General features: G+C 41.1%; 1 protein-coding gene across 1 annotated transcript; it reads right to left on the bottom strand.

Moving 5' to 3' along the window:
• Positions 1–737: 737 nt before the first annotated feature.
• On the bottom strand, positions 738–27041 carry LOC115138266 (uncharacterized). The gene is made up of 3 exons (XM_029674943.2): positions 26702–27041; positions 14295–14430; positions 738–2415 (listed from the first exon to the last, which is right to left on the bottom strand). The coding sequence occupies exons 1-3, from the start codon at positions 26906–26908 to the stop codon at positions 1277–1279; spliced, it is 1482 nt and encodes a 493-aa protein (XP_029530803.2). The 5' UTR covers positions 26909–27041; the 3' UTR covers positions 738–1276.
• Positions 27042–27295: the final 254 nt, after the last annotated feature.

Below are 27295 nucleotides of genomic sequence, written 5' to 3'. Positions count from 1 at the left end.
ACTTGAGCCCGATCTAACATCTCTGAAGAGACCTGAAAATAGCTTTGCAGAAATTACTCCCCATCCAACCTGACAAGGCTTGAGAGGATCTGCAAAGAATGGGAGAAACACCCCAAATACAGGTGTGCCAAGCTTGTAGCATCATACCCAAGAAGACTCGAGGCTATAATCACTGCTGAAGTTGCTTCAACAAAGTACTAAGTAAAGAGTCTGAATACTTATGTAAATGTATATTTCCGTGTTTTATTTTTAATAAATTTGCCCCAAAATTCAAAAAACCTGTTTCTGCTTTGTCATAATGGGGTTTTGTGTGTCGATCAATGAGGGGAAAAAACTATTTGATTTTATAAGGCTGTAACCTAACAAAATGTGGAAAAAGTCAAGGGGTCTGAATACTTTCCGAAGGCACTGTACTTACCATGTTGTTGATATTGTTGCCATTTCCACCTGGTATTCACTAACAAACTAGTTATTTCTGGTATACAGCAATAACTCCTCCAATATGAATTGTGCAGTGTTACTAGGCCATTATTATGCAATTACCATTTTAACACTTTCTTAGTACATACAAGGGGTCTCAAAATTAGCTAAGTTTTATACTAAATTTCAGCACACAATCATAAAAAAAATGTATGGAGTGACAATTTATAAAATGTATAAGCATTGTTAAAGGTGTAGGAATCACACAAGCATGTTTCATTAATAAATCACCCTTTAACAAAAAAAATCAAATTAAATTATTTTTTCACATCAAGTTTAAGGTTTATGAATCAATGTTGTCATGGATTTCAACGTACAAACAATTCACAATCTAAATCTGTGTAAGAAGATTTCATAAATGACCAGACTATAAAATAAAGCAAAAGCAAAACTGCAATTTTACATTTCCTACATTGAATATGTTAAGGGAGAGTGTGCGACTGATATTTAACAAAATGTACAGTACAGATAGCCAGAGTAAGCATTTCTGATCGTACCCATGCCCTGTTATCTGGTACAATGGAAGGACCAATACTATCAGCAAGTCGTGGCACGGCCTACCAGGCAAACAGTGCCATCGTCACGCTGATTTGATTCACATAGGTTATGGAAACTTAAAATCAGTCGAGGACTTACAGTGAGGCATTTCTTGATCCTCTGTGATCAGAGATTAGGGGGTCGGAAAGGAGATTCCAATTTCAATTCAGGAAGTCTCCGGAGTTAAACTTATCTGAATAAAGTATTGACTCCCAAACCTGGTACTGTGTGGAAATCAGGTTTTGGGCAGGGTTAGAAGTCAGGGTTCACGGTGGAAGTCCCTCTTCCCGCCTGTCTTACTGACCAGTTTGACGTCCGTAACGGTGATGTCATGACTCACCGCCTTGCACATGTCGTAAAGCGTCAACGCCGCCACCATGACTGCCGTCAGGGCCTCCATCTCCACACCGGTGCGGCCTGTGGTGTGGGCAGTCGCCGTGACAACGGCTGCGAGTCGGCTGGCATCGAGGTTGAAGGTGACGGAGATATGGTCTAAGGGCAGCGGGTGGCAGAGCGGGATGAGGGCGCTAGTCTGCTTGGCGGCCATGATTCCCGCTAGTTGCGCTACGGCTAGTGCGTCGCCCTTAGCTAACTGGTTGTCACGGAGCAGGCCGAAAGTGGTGGGGCCCAGATGAACGGTAGCTGTGGCTGTGGCGCTTCGCCGTGTGGGAGACTTGCTGCCCACATCCACCATGGAGGCCCGGCCTTGGGCGTCAGTGTGTGTCAGTTGGGCGGTAGTGGGGTTGTCTTGCTTAAGGTAGTGAGAGGAATTTGCATCCGCTACCAAGTGCTCTTGTGTGGGTTGTTTGAGTTTGGCTTGGGGGACATCTCTGGAGGTTTGTCTGTGGCACAGCCTTATGCTATACTGGCCTAGGAGGGGCCCTGTTTTGGCGTTTCTCAGTAGTGTGCAAAGGGAAGGAATCCCGGAGGTCCTTGTAGAGGAATTCTTTATTAAGTTTGGACCCCTGGTAACTGTGTACTTGAGGCAGTCTGTGTCATTGTGACTCAATACATTTGTGTGTGTGTCAGAACCAGAAGCTTTGGTTTGATAACTGGGGGTTGCCAGTAAGTCACCGTTCCCATATTTGCTGCGGGGGTCTACACGAGAGGCACTGTCACCCCCGTAACGGCTTCTTTTGACAATATGGGACCACTGAGGGATTCTTCCACACTGGTGGGTTCCCGAGCAGGTGACACCAGGCTGCACTGTTGAAACGGTGTAGCCTGAAAGGCATGATACATCCTTACTGGATTGGCCACCCCCGCTTATGGAGTGGTACTGTTGGAGGGTCATAGCTGAGGTGAGGACTCTAGGATGGGGGACATAGGAGAGGGGGGGAGAGGACCCCTGGAAGATTCTGGTCTTGGGCAGGGACAGAGGCCTTTTGGCTGTGGTGCCTGAGAGACAGGGAAGAAATTATGATGAAGGTTTAGGAAGGCAACTCTAACATATAGTCAAACAGCATTGTAATATGGTAATGCATTGTCATTATTGTAATTCAATCAGTAATAGTGATTTTATTTTAAAAGTTACCACATGACTTAGAGGTCAAAAAGGCCTCTATCCAAGCAGAAGAGCAATGTTTCCCATTTTGCATGCCAGAAGAATACAATGTAGCTGAAAACACAACTCATAGAAGTGGAGATGTGCATCTCTTTGACAACATAGGCACCATTTTGAAGTAGTCAATTGGGTGGGACATGCTAATGAGTTAAGTAAGGATAACAGAATTCTATCCAGGTCACCAGGATGGTTTAGCCAATTAACTATACTCCTGGACATTCCATAAACTGCAGGTGGCAGTAAATCACCTACCTTGGCTTTATACCTGTTCAGACTTTACACACTCCAGCACAAAAGGTGGTGGTATGCACCTTTTCAGTTAATTTACAAACTTCCAATTTACTCATAGGAGTAAAAAGTTTCCTGAGCAGTTTCTACCCCCAAGCCATAAGACTGCTAAACAGTTCATCAAAAGGTTACCTGGACTATTAGCATTTACCCTGTTTTGCACTGACTCCCTCCTACTGGACTCTTCTCACGCACAGTGAATTCGGGAAACTATTCAGACCCCTTGACATTTTCCACATTTTGTTACGTTACAGCCTTATTCTAAAATCGCTTATGCTAAATTAATAAATACCTTATTTACACATTCTCCTCTGAACATTTGATGTTGAGATGTGTCTGTTACTTGAACTCTGTGAAGCATTCATTTGGGCTGCAATTTCTGAGGCTGGTAACTCAAATTAACTTATCCTCTTCAGCAGAGATAACGCTGGGCCTTCCATTCCTGTGACAGTCCTCATGAGAGCCAGTTTCATCTAGCACCTGATGGTTTTTGCTACCGATCTTGAAGAAAAGTTCTTTAAATTTTCCGTATTGACTGACCTTCATGTCTTAAAGTAATGATGGACTGTCATTTCTCTTTGCTTATTTGAGCTGTTCTTACCATAATATGGACTTGGTCTATTACCAAATAGGGCTATCTTCAGTACACCCCCCCCCCCTTGTCACAACACAATGGCTCAAACGCATTAAGGAAATCAATTCCACAAATTAACAAGCCACACCTGTTAATTGAAATGCATTCCAGGTAACTACCTCATGAAGCTGGTTGAGAAGATGCCAAGAGTGTGAAAAGCTGTCATCCAGGCAAATGGTGGCTATTTGAAGAATCTCAAATATATTTTGATTTGTTTAACACTTTTTTGGGTTACTATATGATTCCATGTGTTATTTCATAGTTTTGGTGTCTTCGCTATTATTGTACAATGTAGAAAATAGTACAAATAAAGAAAAACCCTTGAATGAGTAGGTGTTCTAAAACTTTTGACCGGTAGTGTATATCAAATCAAATTGTATTTGTCACATACACATGGTTAATGTGAGTGTAGCGAAATGCTTGTGCTTCTAGTTCTGACCATGCAGTAATATCTAACAAGTAATCTAAGCTAAATTTGAATCGTTTCAGGAAACTAGGCATACGACGTGCGTCACTACTTCCCAGGAGAGCCATTTGAACATATTTTTGCCTGGTACGGCAACTGCTCCACCCACAACCTTTAAGGCTCTCCAGAGGGTAGTGACGTCTACACAACACATCACCGGGGGCAAACTACCTGCCATCCAGGACACCTACACCACCCGATGTCACAGGAAGGCCAAAAAGATCATCAAGGACAATAACCACCTGAGCCACTGCCTGTTCACCCCGCTATCATCCAGAAGGCGAGGTCAGTACAGGTGCATCAAAGCTGGGACCGAGAGACTGAAAAACAGCTTCTATCTCAAGGCCATCAGACTGTTAAACAGCCACCACTAACATTGAGTGGCTGCTGCCAAAATATTGACTCATCTTCTAGCCACTTTTAATATTGAAAAATGTATTAAAAAATGCATCACTAGCAACTTTAAACAATGCCACTTCATATAATGTTTACATACCATACATTACTCATCTTATATGTATATACTGTACTCTATACCATCTACTGCCGTTCGGCCATCGCTCATTCATATATTTTTATGTACATATTCTTATGAATTCCTTTACACTTGTGTGTGTGTGTGTAAGGTAGTTGTGAAATTGTTAGGTTACTTGTTAGATATTACTGCATGGTCGGAACTAGAAGCACAAGCATTTCGCTACACTCGCATTAACATCTGCTAACCATGTGTATGTGACAAATAAGATTTGATTTGTGACGTTTCAGGAAACAAGGCGTACGTCGTGCGTCACTACTTCACAGGAGAGCCATTTGAATGCAAAACGTTTTTTTTTATATATATAAAAATGCATTTTGCTGCAGAAATACCTTTTGGAACATGTGAACTTTCATGTGCCTTAATAATACACTTCTATGCCATCTGTAAATATGAATAAAATAGTTCAATTACAAGCCTAGTTGGTTTAGCCACTGATGAAACATGTTACTTTTAACAGACAAAACTGTAGTTTGTTTGTATCCTGTTTAGTGAATGATTACTGTGAGTATTAATGGAGTTTAGGCCATTAAACTGTGTGCAAGCTAATTTGGAAAGGTTGACCTAATCAAATGAGGAAATTGCCTACAATCAAACAGCAGGGTCAGGCCCAGGACAAGAGAGGACCATGGACATTCCACAAGGGAGATATGGCAAACTCATAAAATGTATAGCTGTGGAGGTGACACCTAAAGGAGGGAAGAGTATAAGCTGTGTTGTGAACTTTCTATATGTATGCACTCAGCTGACGACATCCTCGGTATTAAACATTTGGAACTTCTCTTAAGCTTTTGGTCTCAATTCCTTATTGCAAAGAGGTTGCAATAGCATTTTTCTTTTTAACACCATGGAAAACATCAGGAACCTTCCCGCTGGCCATGATTGGCTGAGATAATGGATGGGCTGAACGTGCTGAGATATGAGTTTGGATTGGTCTGCCATGTAGCACACTTCCGCCTATAACATGAGCTGCTCAGTATGTGTAGGTAATCCTAACGTGGCTGTTTTTTAAAGATATCATGAAGAACTGAAAAAGTGTTTCTCTCCACTTTCTGGAGGACCAGGTTTTGAAATCAGTGGGAGTATGATAGCTAAGTAGATGGAGAAAATTATGCCGTTTGATTGCAAATATGCGGAGGGAGTCGAAAAGAGAACACAGAAGGCTGTTGTATAAAACACTGGAATACATCTTTAAAAAAAAAAATAAGGGCAACCATGGCATCCGTGACAGAGGGAGAAGCGTTCATCCATGTATATGGGTAAGAGAGACTAGCTACATTTTCAGATATTAAAAGTTTTTAAATTGTTGTTTTCATTAAAGTGTACTGTTAGCTAGATACCTTCTGTATCCTGTGCATATGACAAATACACTTTGATTTGATATAGAGTGTTTACCAGAGATGGTAATGTGAAGAACATGACCTGCACCTAAGTCGAATTAGGATATAACATTAGACCAACTAGTGTCCAAGTTCTAAAAGAAGTAGAAAGCCTTGCTTTTATTTCGTCTCACTCACAACCGTAAATTATTTTCTGTAATTATCTCACCGTTAACTTGTAAATAATGACATTGTTGTGATTTTCACCTGGTTTGATAGATTGACATACTTGAACACTAAATTCAAAACATTTTTAAAACAGATGCTTTTAGTCACCTGGTTTGCTAGATTGACATACTGTAGACTAAATTCATTTTTAAAACAGATGGGTTTATTGGTGTTAAAATACACAAGTTATGCTATTCTGGACCACCAGGCTGCTGATGTCACGCAGCCTGTCATTTTTGTGTTTACTTTTTCATAACGACAAGTTTGATGTCGGATTACAAATGGTCATAATGTCACTGCGACAACTGTATACAGACACGTTGATAGGCGTAGTATAAACCAGCCTTTAGTCTTGAAATCTTTGGTGTTTAGTACTCTACTGTACTCAATCTGTTTCGCCTGTGAATGCTTAAAGAGATGGGTGAGCCTAAGGCTTAAGAGTGTGTGAACATTTTATTTTTAATTTTTTACCTTTATTTAACCAGGTAGGCTAGTTGAGAACAAGTTCTCATTTGCAACTGCGACCTGGCCAATATAAAGCATAGCAGTGTGAACAGACAACACAGAGTTACACATGGAGTAAACAATTAACAAGTCAATAACACAGAAGAAAAAAAATAAAAAGGGGGAGTCTATATACAATGTGTGCAAAAGGCATGAGGTAGGCGAATAATTACAATTTTGCAGATTAACACTGGAGTGATAAATGATCAGATGGTCATGTACAGGTAGAGATATTGGTGTGCAAAAGAGCAGAAAAGTAAATAAATAAAAACAGTATGGGGATGAGGTAGGTGAAAATGGGTGGGCTATTTACCAATAGACTATGTACAGCTGCAGCGATCGGTTAGCTGCTCAGATAGCTGATGTTTGAAGTTGGTGAGGGAGATAAGTCTCCAACTTCAGCGATTTTTGCAATTCGTTCCAGTCACAGGCAGCAGAGTACTGGAACGAAAGGCGGCCGAATGAGGTGTTGGCTTTAGGGATGATCAGTGAGATACACCTGCTGGAGCGCGTGCTACGGATGGGTGTTGCCATCGTGACCAGTGAACTGAGATAATGCGGAGCTTTACCTAGCATGGACTTGTAGATGACCTGGAGCCAGTGGGTCTGGCGACGAATATGTAGTGAGGGCCAGCCGACTAGCGCATACAAGTCGCAGTGGTGGGTGGTATAAGGTTCTTCAGTGACAAAACGGATGGCACTGTGATAGACTGCATCCAGTTTGCTGAGTAGAGTGTTGGAAGCCATTTTGTAGATGACATCGCCGAAGTCAAGGATCGGTAGGATAGTCAGTTTTACTAGGGTAAGCTTGGCGGCGTGAGTGAAGGAGGCTTTGTTGCGGAATAGAAAGCCGACTCTTGATTTGATTTTCGATTGGAGATGTTTGATATGAGTCTGGAAGGAGAGTTTGCAGTCTAGCCAGACACCTAGGTACTTATAGATGTCCACATATTCAAGGTCGGAACCATCCAGGGTGGTGATGCTAGTCGGGCATGCGGGTGCAGGCAGCGATCGGTTGAAAAGCATGCATTTGGTTTTACTAGCGTTTAAGAGCAGTTGGAGGCCACGGAAGGAGTGTTGTATGGCATTGAAGCTCGTTTGGAGGTTAGATAGCACAGTGTCCAATGACGGGCCGAAAGTATATAGAATGGTGTCGTCTGCGTAGAGGTGGATCAGGGAATCGCCCGCAGCAAGAGCAACATCATTGATATACACAGAGAAAAGAGTCGGCCCGAGAATTGAACCCTGTGGCACCCCCATAGAGACTGCCAGAGGACCGGACAGCATGCCCTCCGATTTGACACACTGAACTCTGTCTGCAAACTAATTGGTGAATCAGGCAAGGCAGTCATCCGAAAAACCAAGGCTACTGAGTCTGCCGATAAGAATATGGTGATTGACAGAGTCGAAAACCTTGGCAAGGTCGATGAAGACGGCTGCACAGTACTGTCTTTTATCGATGGCGGTTATGATATCATTTAGCACCTTGAGCGTGGCTGAGGTGCACCCGTGACCGGCTCGAAAACCAGATTGCACAGCCGAGAAGGTACGGTGGGATTCGAGATGGTCAGTGACCTGTTTGTTGACTTGGCTTTCGAAGACCTTAGATAGGTAGGGCAGGATGGATATAGGTCTGTAACAGTTTGGGTCCAGGGTGTCTCCCCCTTTGAAGAGGGGGATGACTGCGGCAGCTTTCCAATCCTTGGGGATCTCAGACGATATGAAAGAGAGGTTGAACAGGCTGGTAATAGGGGTTGCGACAATGGCGGCGGATAGTTTCAGAAATAGAGGGTCCAGATTGTCAAGACCAGCTGATTTGTATGGGTCCAGGTTTTGCAGCTCTTTCAGAACATCTGCTATCTGGATTTGGGTAAAGGAGAACCTGGAGAAGCTTGGGCGAGGAGCTGCGGGGGGGCGGAGCTGTTGGCCGAGTTTGGAGCAGCCAGGCGGAAGGCATGGCCAGCCGTTGAGAAATGCTTATTGAAGTTTTCGATAATCATGGATTTAAATCGGTGGTGACCGTGTTACCTAGCCTCAGTGCAGTGGGCAGCTGGGAGGAGGTGCTCTTGTTCTCCATGGACTTCACAGTGTCCCAGAACTTTTTGGAGTTGGAGCTACAGGATGCAAACTTCTGCCTGAAGAAGCTGGCCTTAGCTTTCCTGACTGACTGCGAGTATTGGTTCCTGACTTCCCTGAACAGTTGCATATCACGGGGACTATTCGATGCTATTGCAGTCCGCCACAGGATGTTTTTGTGCTGGTCGAGGGCAGTCAGGTCTGGAGTGAACCAAGGGCTGTATCTGTTCTTAGTTCTGCATTTTTTTAACGGAGCATGCTTATCTAAAATGGTGAGGAAGTTACTTTTAAAGAATGACCAGGCATCCTCAAAGGAAGGGATGAGGTCAATGTCCTTCCAGGATACCCGGGCCAGGTCGATTAGAAAGGCCTGCTCACAGAAGTGTTTTAGGGAGCGTTTGACAGTGATGAGGGGTGGTCGTTTGACTGCGGCTCCGTGGCGGATACAGGCAATGAGGCAGTGATCGCTGAGATCCTGGTTGAAGACAGCGGAGGTGTATTTGGAGGGCCAGTTGGTCAGGATGACGTCTATGAGGGTGCCCTTGTTTACAGAGTTAGGGTTGTACCTGGTGGGTTCCTTGATGATTTGTGTGAGATTGAGGGCATCTAGCTTAGATTGTAGGACTGCCGGGGTGTTAAGCATATCCCAGTTTAGGTCACCTAACAGAACAAACTCTGAAGCTAGATGGGGGGCGATCAATTCACAAATGGTGTCCAGGGCACAGCTGGGAGCTGAGGGGGGTCGGTAGCAGGCGGCAACAGTGAGAGACTTATTTCTGGAGAGAGTCATTTTCAAAATTAGTAGTTTGAACTGTTTGGGTATGGACCTGGAAAGTATGACATTACTTTGCAGTAGACTGCAACTCCTCCCCCTTTGGCAGTTCCATCTTGACAGAAGATGTTATAGTTGGGTATGGAAATCTCAGAATTTTTGGTGGCCTTCCTGAGCCAGGATTCAGACACGGCAAGGACATCAGGGTTAGCAGAGTGTGCTAAAGCAGTGAGTAAAACAAACTTAGGGAGGAGGCTTCTGATGTTGACATGCATGAAACCAAGGCTTTTTCGATCACAGAAGTCAACAAATGAGGGTGCCTGGGGACATGCAGGGCCTGGGTTTACCTCCACATCACCCGCGGAACAGAGGAGGAGTAGTATGAGGGTGCGGCTAAAGGCTATCGAAATTGGTCGCCTAGAGCGTTGGGGACAGAGAATAAGAGGAGCAGGTTTCTGGGCATGGTAGAATATATTCAGGGCATAATGCGCAGACAGGGGTATGGTGGGGTGCGGGTACAGCGGAGGTAAGCCCAGGCACTGGGTGATGATGAGAGAGGTATCTCTGGACATGCTGGTTGTAATGGGTGAGGTCACCGCATGTGTGGGAGGTGGGACAAAGGAGGTAACAGGGGTATGAAGAGTGGAACTAGGGGCTCCATTGTGAACTAAAACAATGATAACTAACCTGAACAACAGTATACAAGGCATATTGACATTTGAGAGAGACATACAGCGAGGCATACAGTAATCACAGGTGTTGAATTGGGAAAGCTAGCTAAAACAGTATGTGAGACAACAGCTAATCAGCTAGCACAACAAACAGCAGGTAAAATGGCGTTGACTAGGCAACGGGGCCGACAGATAAAACAAACAAGCAGAATGGAGTACCGTGATTAATGGACAGTCCAGCGTGCATCAGCTATGTAGCCAAGAGATCAGTGTCCAGGGGGCAGCGGTGGATGGGCAGGGAAGCTGGACTGGCGAGTGTTATCCAGGTTTAAAAAAAACTAACAATGACTAAATAGCTTGTAGCTAGTTAGCTGGTTAGCGTCTGGAGGTTCTTGAGTGTGTTCTAAAAAATAAAAATAATAGCGATTCCGTATCACATTAGGTGAGGCAGGTTTCCGGAAGGTATAAACAAATTAAAAATCAAAAAGAGATAGAAAGTAAATATGGGTCCAGAGAGTGTTTGGGACGCGGCGATTCAGACGGTTAGCAGGCCTATGCTAACAAGCTAACAGTTCGTAGGCCCGGGCTAGACAAGGTAGCAGTTAGCGGACCGGAGCTAGACAAGCTAGCAGTTAGCAGGCCGAATTAGCAAGCAGGGAGATAGCGAGGGCTAGAGAGTTAGCCTTTGGGGGACGTCGCGATGGGGTGAGTCTATTTATTCCTCTTCATGCGGTGACATCGATAGACCGGTCGTGGGCCCGGGTATTGTAGCCCAGGAGTATGCTACAGGTGCTCTGGCCGGGCTAGCTTCAAGCTAAGTGGGTGGAAACGCTAGCCAGGAGTAATCATCCGGGGTAGAGGTTTAGCTAGATAGCTAGTTGTGAAGATCCAGCTGAAAAATGTTCCGTTTGCGGTGGGAATCCGGGGATGAATCCGGGGATGAAAAATAAATAGGTCCGTTATGCTCTGGTTAGAGTCGCGTTGTTCGAACTGGCGAGAGCTTTCCGGGCTGAAGGTTAGCTGATGACCGGTTAGCTGAAGACCGCTAGCATAGCTGGTGGTTAGCTGGCTAGCTTCAGTTGAGGGGTTCCGGTTCCGAAGTAAATATAAATACTTTAGGAAAAATAGCTACATTGGGTGAGGCGGGTTGCAGGAGAGTATTTGGAAGCTTAGGTTTAGCAAAATGTTTTTAAAGAGGTATGCGAAGAAAAATATGTAAAAAACGAAAAAGAAACTATATATACAAGGTATATACAAGGGACAGGACGACAGGACGACTTACTGCTACGCCATCTTGGATTCAGAATGATGCTGAATGGGTGTAGACAAAGAAGAGTTCTCCATTACGTGTACCAAAACATTCAAGGGTCATTTTCTGGAGTTTATCAACTTTCAAAGCAGAATTACTTTCCCAACTGTAGCGTATGATATAGTACCATTTTCTAGCTCGGAGTCTCTACTTTTATCCAATGCAAAAAAACACAATTTCTAATTTTCTACATAAGACCGACTTGAGCCGGTCAGTCACATATTACAAGTGCAAAGGAAAACGTAAACTGCCACTACCTCAGAATGCAACCAATTTCAAACATATCCCTACACCTTAGCCTAGGCGCTTGCATCGATCTGCAAGGATATAGTGGACAGGTCACCCTAGGCCAGGGATGAGAAACTGGCGGTCAGGCCCCTTTAAGGCTCTCAAATTAATTTCCACCAAAATAATAAAAACAATTTGGAACTCAATCGGGGTCTCAAGTTACTGTTGCGAGTTAGAATATACAAGGTGCAATTTAAACATTTGGTTGTGCGTAGGGCTGTTGCTGTGACCGTACTACCACCACTAGTCATGAAGGCAGTCAAATTCCATGTGATCGTTTAGTCAAATAATTAGGCTTCTCCAAGCTCTGATGCTGCTGATGGTCATTAGTCTACCAAACTTGCTAACTGCCTGGTACTCAGCACTTTATTGTCCCTCTAATTACACTGATGTTGATGCAAATGTGTTCAAAAATCTAATCAATCACTTCAGGCTATGCAATTGTGCAAGAAACGAGTGATGGCCTCTACTGAAAAGAGGAGGATCAACTTTTTAAAGGCCTACTATATTTATTTCTAAACTTTCCTAATATTATGCACATTGCTTATATTTAAAACAGGAGTATAGACTACCTGACTGGCATGAAAATAAACCACCGGGAAAAGCGTCCTCCATTCGCATAGATGACATGTATTTTTTCCCGCTCCCCTGTTTCGATACAGGTGCATGATAATGGTCCATTCTAAATCAAAACAAATTTCACACATTATTTAGTATAGGTAAAGACAAGATTAAATCAAGAATAGTCTGATGGTTGATCATATTAGACTATCACTTGTGAATGATGCCTAGCATAAGAAACAATGCCTATAAAAAAAAATCATGGTCACACATCTCATGTAGCCTAGCCCATAGACACTAAAGTGGCCAAAAAACTTCTTAAAATTAAGCACATTAATCCCCTTTACAAGGGGTGTAGAGCCTAACTGGCATATATAAGCAGCACGAGTTTCAAGTTTGGGGAAGACAATTTTCACCATAAAAATGCACCTTTATAATAAAAGTATTACATGCATAATTGCATTTGCGGTCACTTTTGATAGTGTTTTCCGCTAATAGAACATTTGTGCTTATCGCCTACTACCATGTGCGCATTGCTACACTTATGTGAAGAAATAGCCGTCAGCCACATTGCATATATTTTTTTGGTGCTAGTGGTTGTATTAATTTGGGATCTATCGCATCCCACAACTGTTCCAGACTGTTTGGAATATTTATTTATCACACAGAATAGGTCGACCTTTGTAATATGGGACATAGGCTAGTGCTTATGCTATGTCGTTCTTCCCCTGAACAGGCAGTTAACCCACTGTTCCTAGGCAGTCATTGTAAATAAGAATTTGTTCTTAACTGACTTGCCTAGTAAAAAAGGTTTAAATTTTTTTTGTTTGGCCTGCTCATCTTGTTGGCTGATAAAAATGTGGACAGTTCTTCCAATATCTACCTCAGAATTGGATAAGGACACACACAGTTGCGTCCCCGATGGGTCTGTCTTCACTTGTAGCCTGATCACGTGATGGAGCGCAGAACTTCGGGAGAAGTGCACAACAGCCACTGGCCACTAAAAGCCATGGATTTTTTTGGAGGTGCATTATGGCACACAAAGGGGATGCCGCCGTGAAAATCTTGTCATTATCAAGTGCTTGTCAAATTGTGAATGAGTGACTGATGGTGTGTGTACAGCCTGCGCACAAAAACAAAGCAGGGCACAAGACAGTGACTTTTTCAAATCATCATTTAAGTCGCAACCTTCATGCAGCCTTACAATGTATTAAAAATCAAAACATATAGCCCAACGTTTATAGAACAACTAAAGTTACATTAACTCCAAATTAAGCATATAGGAATATACATTTCTTTGTTAACCACTCAACACAGAATAGCAGCATGTGCCCACTCTCTCAGATCGATTGGAGAAAATATCCTTTGCATTTTATTTAGCTTCTGATCAATTGTATTTTTCATAATATAAAATACTGCCACGGAATTCTAAGCAAATCTTGTCTACTAAATGAACTAGTGTAGCCCACATCCATATGGCATAGAGCCAGTTAAGGACAACTCAGAGTATGCTTTTCTGTTCTTCTGAAATAAGACATTTTCTTCATATCATGCTTCTTTAGACCTGTCCAAAATAAATAAGGGATTTATTGTGTAGTCTATATTACATTGATTTATTTTAAAATGTAGATGTTCCAAAGGTCAGCATCAGTGGCTTGTAGGGCTGTGTGTGAAAGTGCTAAATGAGTTTGTTAATTAACAGTCAATTACCACGAAGAGAACAGTTATTTGCTTGACAATCACTGGTTGACGAAATATCGTGACTGCCACAGCCCTACTTGTGCATCAGCAGAGCAACTGCGCCCCTCATGATGAGATCAAATTTTGTGTCCCCTACCCTATCAAAGTTGCCTATCCCTGACCTAGGCTATCGGAAGGCAAGACGGAGCTATTAGGCTAGCATTTTGTTTATCTGATTCTTTCAGGGGGTAAGGGGTGAATTACAAATGCAGGACAGTTCTCATGAATGAAAGACCAAAGTTAATGTGACAGAGATGAATCACCACTATTGGCAAGAAATTGAATAATTTTTGTAAATGTCTCTATTGTTCAAAATGCTTACAGCGAAGGTTGCATTCCTCCATCATGGAGACGCGCAGATAGGTTTGCCTTCGACAAAAGTCGCCTGTCAGGAAGGCAGAGAAGGGTGGAACGTCCTGGTTTAACCTTCGCCTCCGGCCCCCTGGGACAGCCACCCCCTGGACAATAACAATAAAAGACCAAAGAAACTGTTAGCAAACATTAAGGAGGCTTACTTAGCCAGCATTTTCTGTGCTTCATGTCCAAATCATCTTAAAGTAGGCTCACTTTATTGAATTAGACAATCAATTTTCGGACATGAAACGGAAAAAATGCTAATATAATAATGCATTTTTGGGTCACAAATGCTAAAGACACAGCATTTGGAGATGCAGGTAAACAAAAACAAAACATGGTTGCCTAGTGACTGCGTACAGGATAATGAAATAAACGTGCAACATTATCCCTTTACCTTTACCTTTAGAAAACCTGGCAGGTCAATTAAGAGCAACATCTTATTTACAATGACAACCTGGCAAGTTGATGGTAGTATATTTTTCATAGGGGAGAAAATAAGTGAAAATGCAGAGGTGTGTATGGAACAACATGGTCGAGGCACTATGTTCTTCATGTGGGAGCAAAGCAGCAATAATACAAAAATCAGGGATTCAGCTAGTCTCTCTGGCTGAATGTCTATGTTCTCCAGATGAGTCTGTCAATGAAAACCTTGATTGCATAATTGTAAAGGAAACTAATGCAACTCATACTGAATACCAGTCTAAACATATTTTTCTAAAATGTGAAGTGTCATCAAATTTGTGATCAATTACAATAACTACATGGACAAATACATCTGGAATGGTTTTGCATCAAGTATTCTTTCACTGACAAGACAATTGTATAGGGTACAATTGTAAAGTACTGTGCATTATTATTATTGTTAAACAATAAGGCCCGAGGGGGTGAGGTATATTGGCTTTATACCACAAACCCCCAAGGTGCCTTATTGCTATTATAATAATCCTAGTCATGGCAGTCATATTAGTAACCCAAAATAGTTAAGTTTGACTTCCAGATGAAAAGCCTGCCCCCAAAAAACTGCCTGCTACTCAGGCCCAGAAGCTAGGATATGCATATAATTATTGGTAGATTTGGATAGAAAACTCTACATTTCTAAAACTGTTAAAATAAAGTCTGAGTATAACAGAACTGAAATGGCAGGCGAAACCCCGAGGACAACCAACCCCCCAGAAAAATGTATCCTACCACTGATTTCAATGGCTGGCACTTTTATAATAGGGCGAAATCGTGCCCGATTGCAGTTCCTAGGGCTGGATTGCGTTGGATTGTTCACCCACTAATAGGGAACGTGAGCTGGGTTTAGACCGTTGTGTGGCAGGCTAGTTTTACCCTACTGATGATGTGTTGTTGCAATAGTCTTTAGAACGAGTTTCAGGCTGGTTTTTGGAAAAATGAGCCAGAAATTGTAGTTTTTCTAGGTGGTTCCCATTTTGGCTGTAGTGTTTCCAAGTGCGTTCTTTGGTATTTTTCTCCAGTAAAGACAATAATGAATCTCCGTCTTAAATTCTATAGTTTATTTCCGTATTAGGGTACCTATTTGATTATAAACGTTGATGGGCTTGTTTGAATAAGTTTATTGATAACGTTTGGGATTCATTTTGTATGCATTTTGAAGGAGAGAAACAGAGTGGATTATTGACTGAAGCGCACCAGCTAAACTGAGTTTTTATGGACCATTTGTAATGTTACTGGGACCTTTTGGAGTGCCAACAGAAGAAGATCTTCAAAAGGTATGTCATATATTATATCGCTATTTCTGACTTTCGTTATGCATTTGTGTACAGGGCGCTGTCCTCAGATAATCGCATGGTTTGCTTTCGCCGTGAAGCCTTTTTGAAATAGGACATGGCGGCTGGATTAACAACAAGTCAAGCTTTACTTTGATGTATTGCACTTGTGATTTCATGAAAGTTAAATATTTATAGTAATTTAATTTGAATTTGGCGCTCTGCAATTTCCCCGGATATTATCGAAATGGGACAGTAGCGTCCCACTAATCTGCTAATAATGCATCTTTAGATCTCCCTTCTCTTAATTTCTAATGGATATTTTCTGTTGCATCAGCCTCATTGATTTTTTTATTATTATTATGTACAATGGTTGTATGAATTTTGGATCGGTCATCCCAGAACTGCCCCCGAATCTTTTTTTACACCATGGACATTTATTTAAATCGTCCCAGGGATGACACCCTTAATTCCGAGCCCTGGAGGGAATATTTTATAATGACAAAAAGTATTTGGTTGTATTTTTTTAGGTTGCGATATTTTATAGGCTACCAAGGATGGCCAACCATCCTCCAGGAGAGCCTTAAAAGGAGAGTTGTATTTTGAGACAGGCTTGAATATGCAAAGACAATAGACATAGTGTAGCCTATATCTTTGTCATTCTCAGTGGTAAAAAATAATTCATTTTATTTTGTAAAGTGGCATCTTTACAAAAGTATGTAAAAATTGTGTTTCTTTTGGGACAAGAGACTTGATCTTGTCCCACTCAGGCCAAAAGACAATTGGCTAACAAAGTTAATGTCAAGCCCTTTTAGTGAACATAGCTTGTTTGTGTTGGAGTTTCCATGGGACTTCATAAAGACTTGTTGATGTGTTGATGCATCTGAACATTAGGAGTTTACTTCCTAAACTGGATTACATCAAGATCTGGGCTATGCAGACAAATCCAGACATTCTGGTATTGACTGAAACTTGGATCTCAGGGGACATTCTGGACTCTGATATCAATATTGAGGGTTATGTGTTCAGAGCTGACATACAGGGTAGAGGTGGTGGAGTGGCAATTTTTATACAAAATAGTTTCTCTGTCTCATAGCTGAAATCCATTTCACTCGCCCAAAAAACTTTGATCTATTATCTTTAAGCCTTTGTCTGGAGAAACATGTATCCATAACTGTTATAGTGGTCTACCATCCTCCCTTGGCTAACCTTTGTGCACTTGAGGAGTTAAGAAACAAGTTATTTGACTAAATCTGAAGTTATTGTCTGGGATGACCTAAAATATGATTAGGAAATGCAGGCTTTAGACGATCTAAAACACATGTGTAATGATCTAAACCTAACCCAGCTGGTGACTAAGCCTACAAGTTCCAACCTTAGAGGTCCTTCAAAGTCAACACTGATTGATCTTATATTAACAAAATATGTTTCTACTGGTGTCGTCGCCCAAGGCAATAGTAGCCATGGCCCAGGTTCTTGTGTTAGAGATGTGAGAATACACAAATCTAAGCCTTTAAAATCAAACTGTTATTTTTTATTTTACATTCTTTATTTTAGTGACCTTAATTGTATTTCAGCTATCCCTGAACCTGATTTAGCTTATTTAAAATGTAATTACTATGTAACCGCTCTTTCAGATTGTATTGGGAACCATACTAAATTCTGGAAAAAAACTCAAATCCCTGAAGGGTTGTACTTCCTCCTCTCTGCCACAACAAATTAACTCAGACACTGGCCTCATTATGGAAAAAAATGCCATCATTGATACATTTAATCACCACTTTATTTCAGCAGGCTCTCTCTGAAATAACTTTAATAACTAAGCCTATTCACAATGATTGGGCTGGTAGCTGATAGGGAAATTTGCTTAATGATCAGAAATGATATTCAAAGCTTTTCTTTAAAAAGTTATTTACAGAAAAAAAATCCTGAATGCATTGCTAGCAATAGACAAGAAATCCACAGGGGCCGAACAATTGGATCCTGGTCTGCTTTTTTATTTAACATTATTATCAGGAAATATTACACAATTATGGAAATTAGCTCGTGCTGCCACATTGGAAGCGGGGACTGTAGTGATTGTAATCCTTATCACCCCATTTCAGGTCTTCCGTCTCAAGCGAAGATTCTCTATCTGAGAAATGCATTTTGAATGTAAACCAAAATCAGGGTTTAGGCCTTGGCATAACACTATTACAGAACCCACATTAGTAGTTCATGCTCTTGTCAATGCTTTAAACACTCACATGAAATGTGCTGCTTTGTTTGAGGACCTGTCAAAAGCTTTTGATCATGTTAGTTGATTGAATGAATTATCCACGATAGGCCTGAGTTTTGACACCTGTTCTTGGTTTCATTATCTTAATGACAGAACTCAGGCCATCGCGATGGACGGGGTTAAGTCTGAATTTCTTGAAGTGCACCACAGAGGTCCATTTTTGGACCTGTTCTCTTCACTATTTGTGACCGACCGCCACAGTAGCAAAATTTGAAAGTGTTTTTTACATTGGATAAAATTAGAGAAGTAAGTAAGTAATGGGTATATAATTCTGCTTTGAAAGTTGATCAACCCCACTTTTGACAAAAATGGCCCTTGAATATTTTGGTACATCTACTGGAGAGCTCTTCTTTGTCTACACCCATTCAGCATTAACCTTAGCCCCAACCATCTCTTTAAGGATTCACGTGAGGCCAATTAGTTTCGTAAACAACCAAAGATTAAGACTAAAAGTGGTAACACTCCAGGTAAAAATACACTTTATCTAGTCCTTGGCATATATCCTAATCTGATTTTGGAACAGGTCATGTTGTTTTTCCACATTACCATCTCTGGTAAACACACATATCAAATAAAAGCTAAGTTTGTCACATGCACACAATACAGAATGTGTAAACGGTACAGTGAAAAAAAGTGTCCAGATAAAAACATTTTAGATGACGCTTACCCGACACACTTGTTTACATTGATGGGTCATGTGAAGGAAATGCTATAACCAACCCTCAGCCACATCTAGCTAAGTGGATGGGTCACTATTGTTTAGACATGTACAAGTCATGAAATACAATAGATGGCCGTAATCACCCCCAGACACACATCGAGCAACTTGATGGGTCATGTAGTCATCTGGCGAAGTGGGGTCTTTTGTTTAGACATCTAGCTAGCTAAACAAAGAACCAACATAATCATAATACTGTCAAAACAAACACTGCCATAGCTGTAGTATGAATATGCAGGTAGCTAAAGTTAACCAAAAAGGTTCAATGTTAGCAAACTATAACTAGCAATGCAAATGGCTTTCTGATTCAAACAATATTACTACACAGATCATACACGTAACTTTAGCTGGAGAGTCAGCAAGCTGATGTTTGCTAGTTAGCTAAGAGTACACTTTAACTTGCAATGAAAACTAACTGACAAACATAGAAGATGTAGCTAGACTATTACCCGTACACAGTGCATTGGAGAAAGTATTCAGACCCCTTGACTTTTTCCACATGGTCCCCCGCCCTCAATCTCCACACAATACCCGATAATTACAAAGCAAAAACAGGTCTAGAAATGTTTGCAATTGTATATATAAAAAAAGAAATACCACATTTACAACTGAAGTCGGAAGTTTACATGAACTAGTTAATGACTCCAAGTGTTTCAACCACTCCACAAATCTCTTGTTAACAAACTGTAGTTTTGGCAAGTCGGTTAAGACATCTACTTTGTACATGAAAAGTAATTTTTCCAACAATTGTTTACAGACAGATTGTTTCACTTATAATTCACTGTATCACAATTCCAATGGGTCAGAAGTTAAGATAACCTAAGATGACTGTGCCTTTAAACAGCTTGGAAAATTTGAGAAAATTATGTCATGGCGTTAGAAGCTTCCGATAGGCTAATTGACATCATTTGAGTCCTTGGGAGCAATTTACAGAACGGCCGAAGGTACCATGTTCATCTGTACAAACAATAGTGCGCAAGTATAAACACCATGGGACCACACAGCCGTCATACCGCTCAGGAAGGAAATGCGTTCTGTCTCCTAGAGATGGACGTACTTTAGTGTGAAAAGTGCGAAACAATCCCAGAACAGCAGCAAAGGTCCTTGTGAAGATACTGAAGGAAACCGGTACAAAAGTATCTATATCCACAGTAAACATTAGTCCTATATCGACATAACCTGAAAGGCCGCTCAGCAAGGAAGAAGCCAATGCTCCAAAACCGCCAGAAAAATACCAGATTGCAACTGCACATGGGGACAAAGATGATACTTTTTGGAGAAATGTCCTCTGGTCTGATAAAACAAACATTTTACTGTTTGGCCATAATGACCATTGTTATGTTTGGGTGGAAAAGGGGGAGGATTGCAAGTCGAAGAACACCATCCCAACCGTGAAGCACGGAGGTGGCAGAATCATGTTGTGGGGGTGCTTTGCTGCAGGAGGGACTGGTGCACTTCTCAAAATAGATGGCATCATGAGGCAAGAAAGTTGTGGATATATTGAAGCAACATCTCAAGACATCAGTCAGGAAGTTAAAGCTTGGTCGCAAATGGGTCTTCCTAATGGACGATGACCCCAAGCATACTTCCAAAGTTGTGGCAAAATGGCTTAATTAAGGACAACAAAGTCAAGGTATTGGAGTGGTCATCACAAAGCCCTGACCTCAATCCTATAGAACATTTGTGGGCAGAACTGAAAAAGCGTGTGCAAGCAAGGAAGCCTACAAACCCGACTCAGTTACACCAGCTGTCAGGAGGAATGGACCAAAATTCACCCAACTTTATTGTGGGAAGCTTGTCGAAGGCTACCCGAAACATTTGACTCAAGTTTAACTTTTCTAGCGCAGGCGTTCCGCTTGCAACATTCCGCTGAAAAGGCAGTGCGCGAAATTCAAAAATATTTTTTTGCAATATGTAACTTTCACATATTAACTCATCTGTGCAGATCAAGATAGCTGATATCGCCACCATTCTGTGTTCCTCCCGGTAATTCCAACATAGCTAAATTCCTGCCGATCGTAAACACAGGCTGCCACAAAGCGGCTTATAAATCTGTACGCTCAGATTTATGAATAAGTCACACAAGACCAGTTTGTATCAAGACCTGTTGTAAATTCAGCTCATGTTACAAATAAAATTATATTTATTAGTAAAACAAATACTAGTATATCAATGGACAATGTTTAAGTAAAAAACAGCATAGTATGTCTAATTAAACAGTACAGTATGTAATGAATATTAATTTCCCCCACACATCCCACAGCTTGTTGGACAGGAGGATGGTATAGTGCTGGTGGAAAGCTATGGCTGGCAACAACACCTGACTCTGTACTTCAGGCCACTGCCAGTGTTCAAGCAGTACCAGCACTTCAGTTGAATATCATTTTCGTTGTATGAGGTTATTCTTATTATCTACAATAGGGAGGTCAATTGATGTTATACAAGGTTGTAATGTCATCGTCTATTTTCCTGTTTTACAGTGTCGATGCTCCTTCCTCCCATAGATGGTCTGCCTGTACAAGCACCACCTGGACTGGACACAACCTGACAAACGTATCTTTTTGAGAAGATCAGGTGGTTTTGCGACGAAGAGCCCATGGACATTACATGGCCTAGACCAAAGTCATGTGGAAGACAAAAACAGGCTCTCCGAATATAGATTCCCTTATTCATCCTCGGTGTGGAAGGACCAGTTGATCACTTGGGGCAAGTTCCCAGTCATCCGGACTATCTGCAGTGCCTCTATGCACATTCACATGACTAACACACACACACACATTGCTGCTACATTTTTTTTTGTTCTGCTGCTCAGCCACTTTACCCCATATTGTATGCATATAACTACCTCGTCTATCACCAGTATCACTGTTATTCTTCTTGTGCATACTATATATATTATTTTGTTCTTTCTCTACTGGCATTGGCACTTTTTAATTGATAAAGTGTGTGTTTACCAAAGACGGTAATGTGAAGAACAACATGACCTGCACAAAAGTCAGATTAGAATATAGGCCAAGGGCTAGCTAGTGTATTTTTACCTGCAGTTTTTCCTTATTGTAGGCTACTACTTTTACCACTTTTAGTCTTGAAATCTATGGTTGTTTACTACACTACTCACTGTTTAGCACATGGCTTCACATGTGAATCCTTAAAGAGATGTGCGGGGCTAAAGCTTAAGAGGGTGTGAACAATGCTGAATGGGTGTAGACAAAGTGCTTCAGTAGGTGTAGCAAAACATTCAAAGGCCATTTTCTCAAAAGTGGGGTTACAAGTGGATCAACTTTCAAAGCAGAAATACTTTCCCATTGTTCCTCAACTGCAGTTTATGATATACCAGTTTATATCTCAGAGTCTCTACTTTTATCCAATGTAAAACATATTTAAAAAACTGTTTCTACTTAAGACTGAATCGAGGCAGTGAGTCACAAGTTTTGGTAAACAGAATTGCTTGGGACAGTGACAGAGTGACATATGTGACACTAGCCACAATAGCAATTAGCCACAATGGTAGAGTTTGCCTTCAAGCTAAAAGTCCCTAATTTAAAGTGAGTCAAACGTAACAGAGTAAGAAATATATCCTGTTTTATTTGTGAAGTTCGCCAGCATTTGTTTCATATGCATTGAATTCATGCTTGAACATGTCATAGTTTCAATTATTCCTATTGATAGGTTTCTTTCATGGTTATTTGACGGACATCATGTGGATGGTTGACGGTAATGCATCCTAGCTGCCGTATTATTTAGACTGTTTCATGCTGACGGTATTAATGGTAGGTAGGGAATGCTTCTCCACTCCTTTCTCAGTTAAAAGGCACTCTCTATAATTGCGTTCCAAATTGTCACAGAATATATAAGAACTAAGGTACAATGTAATAACATGTAGTTTGTCATGATGTGAAGTGTATTTTGTTGTTTTAACTTGTTAGCTATGCTAGCTCTCGTCCCGTTACCCATGTACACTGTTAGCTAGCTTGTTTTCAACAAAGGAAAAATACTATACGATCAAAACAAGAATAATATGACAGACTGTTTCATGCTGATGGAATTAATGGAGGTGAGAAAAGCCATAAATCAACCAGCACTGCAGTGTATTATTGTCTGTTCCCAAAATATATATTTTTTTCATATGCTCCAGTCATGTCCATAGTTGCCTCGAAAAGGAGTTAAAATCAGAAGGCTACACAAACAAATAGTGGAATCAAGACATATTTGGACTAGATAATGCTAAACCATGTTGGAATGAATTTAATTAAAAATGTTATTATTTACTCATTTGACAAACAGAAAAACTGTTTATATCCCACTGTGGATCTATTAGACTGCATATTGCATGATTATATTTGCAGGCTTATATGCACTACGCTGCCTTGCCTCTGAATTGTGCACACATGAATTGGGGTAACACCCGCAGAACATAGCTAATTTCCCCCCAAAAATCAGCCACCCCTAACTTCAGACAAAATCAGCTCGTGCTCAACATTTAAATGGACTGGAAAATAACGGTAAAAGTTCTGCGACTTATTGCAATTCATGTAAGTTTTCAAGAGAGTTTTCAAAAAAGTAACATGCATTTTGTAGGACACGCTGTGTATCATAAAATTCGACTGCGCGACAGACCACACATCATTTAACATCAACCTCTTACCTCTGAAATATAGCTAACGGATTTGCTAATGTTCCTAGCTTGGTTGCTAAATGTTTATATAGTAAGCAAAAAGGAAATAAATTGTAAGCGTTAGATAATACATATCACGAAAACAACTGAACGTTGTCAAGCATTACCGTATCAAAATTGGAGTCCTCTGACCGGGGCGTTTTGCACAATCTGCAAAAAAGTATTTGGAACTTCGAACCATTAACTTTGACACCTATCACTGTAGGCTATGTTTAATCTTACAACAGCTACATAGAGGCAGTATTGAGTCAAATGTTACATCAATATTAAACTTATTGGAACACTAATTTTCATACAGATATTTAAAAAAAAGTGGGTACACTTTTAGTTATTGTGAAAATGTTCACCTTTCAATGCCGTAGCTCTGAAATGTAAAATGTTTAAACATATTCAGATTGAGTTAATCTTTCTAAAATGTGTATAGTTTGCCAAGTTATTTAGCGACGCGTTTACCACCACTGCATGGAGAAAGTCAAGACGAAGCAGTGGAGCGAGGTGGACATGTACCATGCCACGGAGGATGGCGGGGCAGGGATGACTATCTGCCAGGCTACCAAGGTTAGGCATCTTTTGTTTTTAGGAGATTACCACGTGTATGTGAATTTTATCTACTAGTAACAGTTTATTTTCTACCAAGGTGCATCTCGTCAGACCCTGGCGGACTGGCTGAGCGGCCGGGTGACCCATGGTTGTCGCAGTGGACCACCCAGATTGCTTGCACCAGAGGATGAAAATTCTCTGGTGCAGTACTGCATCTACTGCATCAGCCATGGGTTTCCCTTCACCAGACAGAGGCTGATGAAATACAAAATACGCAGGTAGTTGGTGTTCTATGTGTTTATGTATGTAGAATGCTGGACTGACTGTTCTCAATGTGTGTGATGTAAAAGTTCAAACAGGTGCCATTAATACAGGTAACGAGTGGGGGACAGAGGAGCCTCTTAAAGAAGAAGCTACAGGTCTGTGAGAGCCAGAAATCTTGCTTGTTTGTAGGTAACGAAATACTTACTTGCCACCATAATTTGCAAATAAATTCATTAAAAATCCTACAATGTGATTTTCTTTTCTCATTTTGTCTGTCATAGTTTAAGTGTACCTATGATGAAAATTACAGGCCTCTCATCTTTTTAAGTGGGAAACTTGCACATTTGGTGGCTGACTAAATACTTTTTTGCCCCACTGTATATCAATTACTATTGTTGCTGTAGTACTTCTACATTTTGCAGAACCAATCAATTTAATGTGTGTTTTTTTCTCCAAATTAAAGAAGACACCACCTGCTGTGCTCACTGCGGGGAGCGTGATCCACCTACAAACTCCCCGCAAGAGTGTAAGTCCGAGGTTCCATGGGTGTGCTGTGACTTCTGCCAGTACTGGTTCCACTGCAGGTGTGTGCTGTGACTTCTGCCAGTACTGGTTCCACTGCAGGTGTGTGCTGTGACTTCTGCCAGTACTGGTTCCACTGCAGGTGTGTGCTGTGACTTCTGCCAGTACTGGTTCCACTGCAGGTGTGTGCTGTGACTTCTGCCAGTACTGGTTCCACTGCAGGTGTGTGCTGTGACTTCTGCAAGTACTGGTTCCACTGCAGGTGTGTGCTGTGACTTTATCAACACTGGTTCCACTACAGGTGTGTGCTGTGGGATCTAGAGGTGGAGCTGGATTTGTGACAATAAAGGGATGGAGGTCAATATGTAATTGTTTGTTTTCATATGAAATGTCTTTGTTTAAAAAAATACATGTCTAAAATAATATATATTTATTCAACCCATCTTGTTTATTTCTTCCTTTACTTTCCAAGTGCAACTCTGCAACAAACTCCAAAAGAGGTTTAATTGTTTATGTCAATGCACGACTGAAGTTGTATTTATTTAAACTCGTGTTTATTTTAGTATTAAACTGTTATCTACTTTCTCAAACCAACATTAATATGTAAAACAAATGAGACATTTTGTAACAACACAATATGTTGTGTTGTAAGCAATATGTTGGTGAAGAACCATTTAAGAGTCCAGAGGAGGGCGCACCGGGCTACGCAATTAATTAAAAGTTGACAATGCAAGCCGGAAAGCTAGCCAACTATCTAATAAACACTTCGGATACGAGGTTGGTTTATCCTTTTTGAACAAAATTAAACAGATATCTTGTAATTGAGCAAAATAGTAAGGTGGCCGATAACTGGGGACCGTATGCCGAAGTATTTTTTTGCTAAGGCGTTTATCAAAAAGCTGTTATGAGTATATCCACTGAAATGTCAAACATGCTCATTTCTGACCCGTTGGCTAATATTTTTACGATACCAATAATCACAAAACATTGAACATTGATGGCTTGATCACAAGATGACACTTGATGGTAATAATTCTTAAACGCTGTTGAATATGACGATGTTCGCGTGGAACCCCGTATTTATGTAGAGTTTACAGAAATATGAACATCTTATTGCTGGACTTTGACTGTTGGAAATCACCTTCCAAGTCAGTATATTGTGCGTAATCAAAGTTACATTGACTACGTCCGTTCTAACTCGCTAATTAATGTCTCAATCGAAATGACGGATTGCCTCATCAGCTTGTCGTCCCCTAAATACCATAGTTTGTATCTTAAATGTCATTAGAAACCACATGCTTAAGCAAGTCAGCCATGTTTTTTAAGTCAGTAAATGTGGCTGAATGAACTGTTTTGCTTGCCAGACAAGGCTGATAGCCAGATGTAGCAGTGCTAAGATTTTGGGACAGCTTCATGTAGGCACCGTTTGCACTATAATGGTGACAATTCATGTATGGTTTAGTGTAGTGGCATTGCTGGCATGCATCACACTTTGTTGTTGTTGCCCCACCAATATTTACATGCTGAAATCGCCACTGGTAAGGTTGACAGCTAGCAAGAACTTGCGTTATAACTTAAATAGTTTAAAATGTTGGTAAAGCCTTTCTTACTAACCTGGGCAGCCGTTATAGGTGTACTTTCTTACCTGTGTCGTTACGGTGACAGCTGCAATTGAGTGTGCAAGAGTTACGAGTTGAAGTTCATTTTCCTCTTGCGTATCACTGGAATAGAACCGCAGCATGTTGGCTGTTGAGCTTGGCGCAAATAGTTTCATGTGCTGCGTTGACAGGGCCTTGACAACGTAATGGTTGCACAGTACAATGCGGCAGCACTTGCTGGCATGAAAAGCCATCGCATAAATTAAATGTAGCTGTGGAAATCGATGTTTATCGTCTTAAAAGTATCAAAGGAAGACACTTCGCATCCAATAGTGATGTCAGAGGATCGCATAACGTTTTCAGAGTCACTGCAGCCATATTCGAGGGGGAGTGGGCAGCTTCAGCCAATCATCTGAAACCTCGATTTTGTTGCCGTCTGGTAAGTGTAGTTTTACCATAGACAGGTTTCCTTCCATTGACATTGTTTATTCCACAAAAGCAACGTCGCCAAAAACAGCAACATTGCGACATGTGAACAGTAGGTAATGGAAACGGCAACTATAGAAGAACTGTTCTAAAGATCTACAAAATCTTTATCCGTTCAACAGAGGTGGATTTTTCTTTTGTCTAACTTTCTTTCC

This window comes from Oncorhynchus nerka, linkage group LG12, assembly GCF_034236695.1.
Source record: "Oncorhynchus nerka isolate Pitt River linkage group LG12, Oner_Uvic_2.0, whole genome shotgun sequence".
Taxonomy (NCBI): Eukaryota; Metazoa; Chordata; class Actinopteri; order Salmoniformes; family Salmonidae; genus Oncorhynchus; species Oncorhynchus nerka.
Note: the sequence above shows the minus strand (reverse complement) of the source record. Positions and strands in the feature narration are given on the sequence as shown.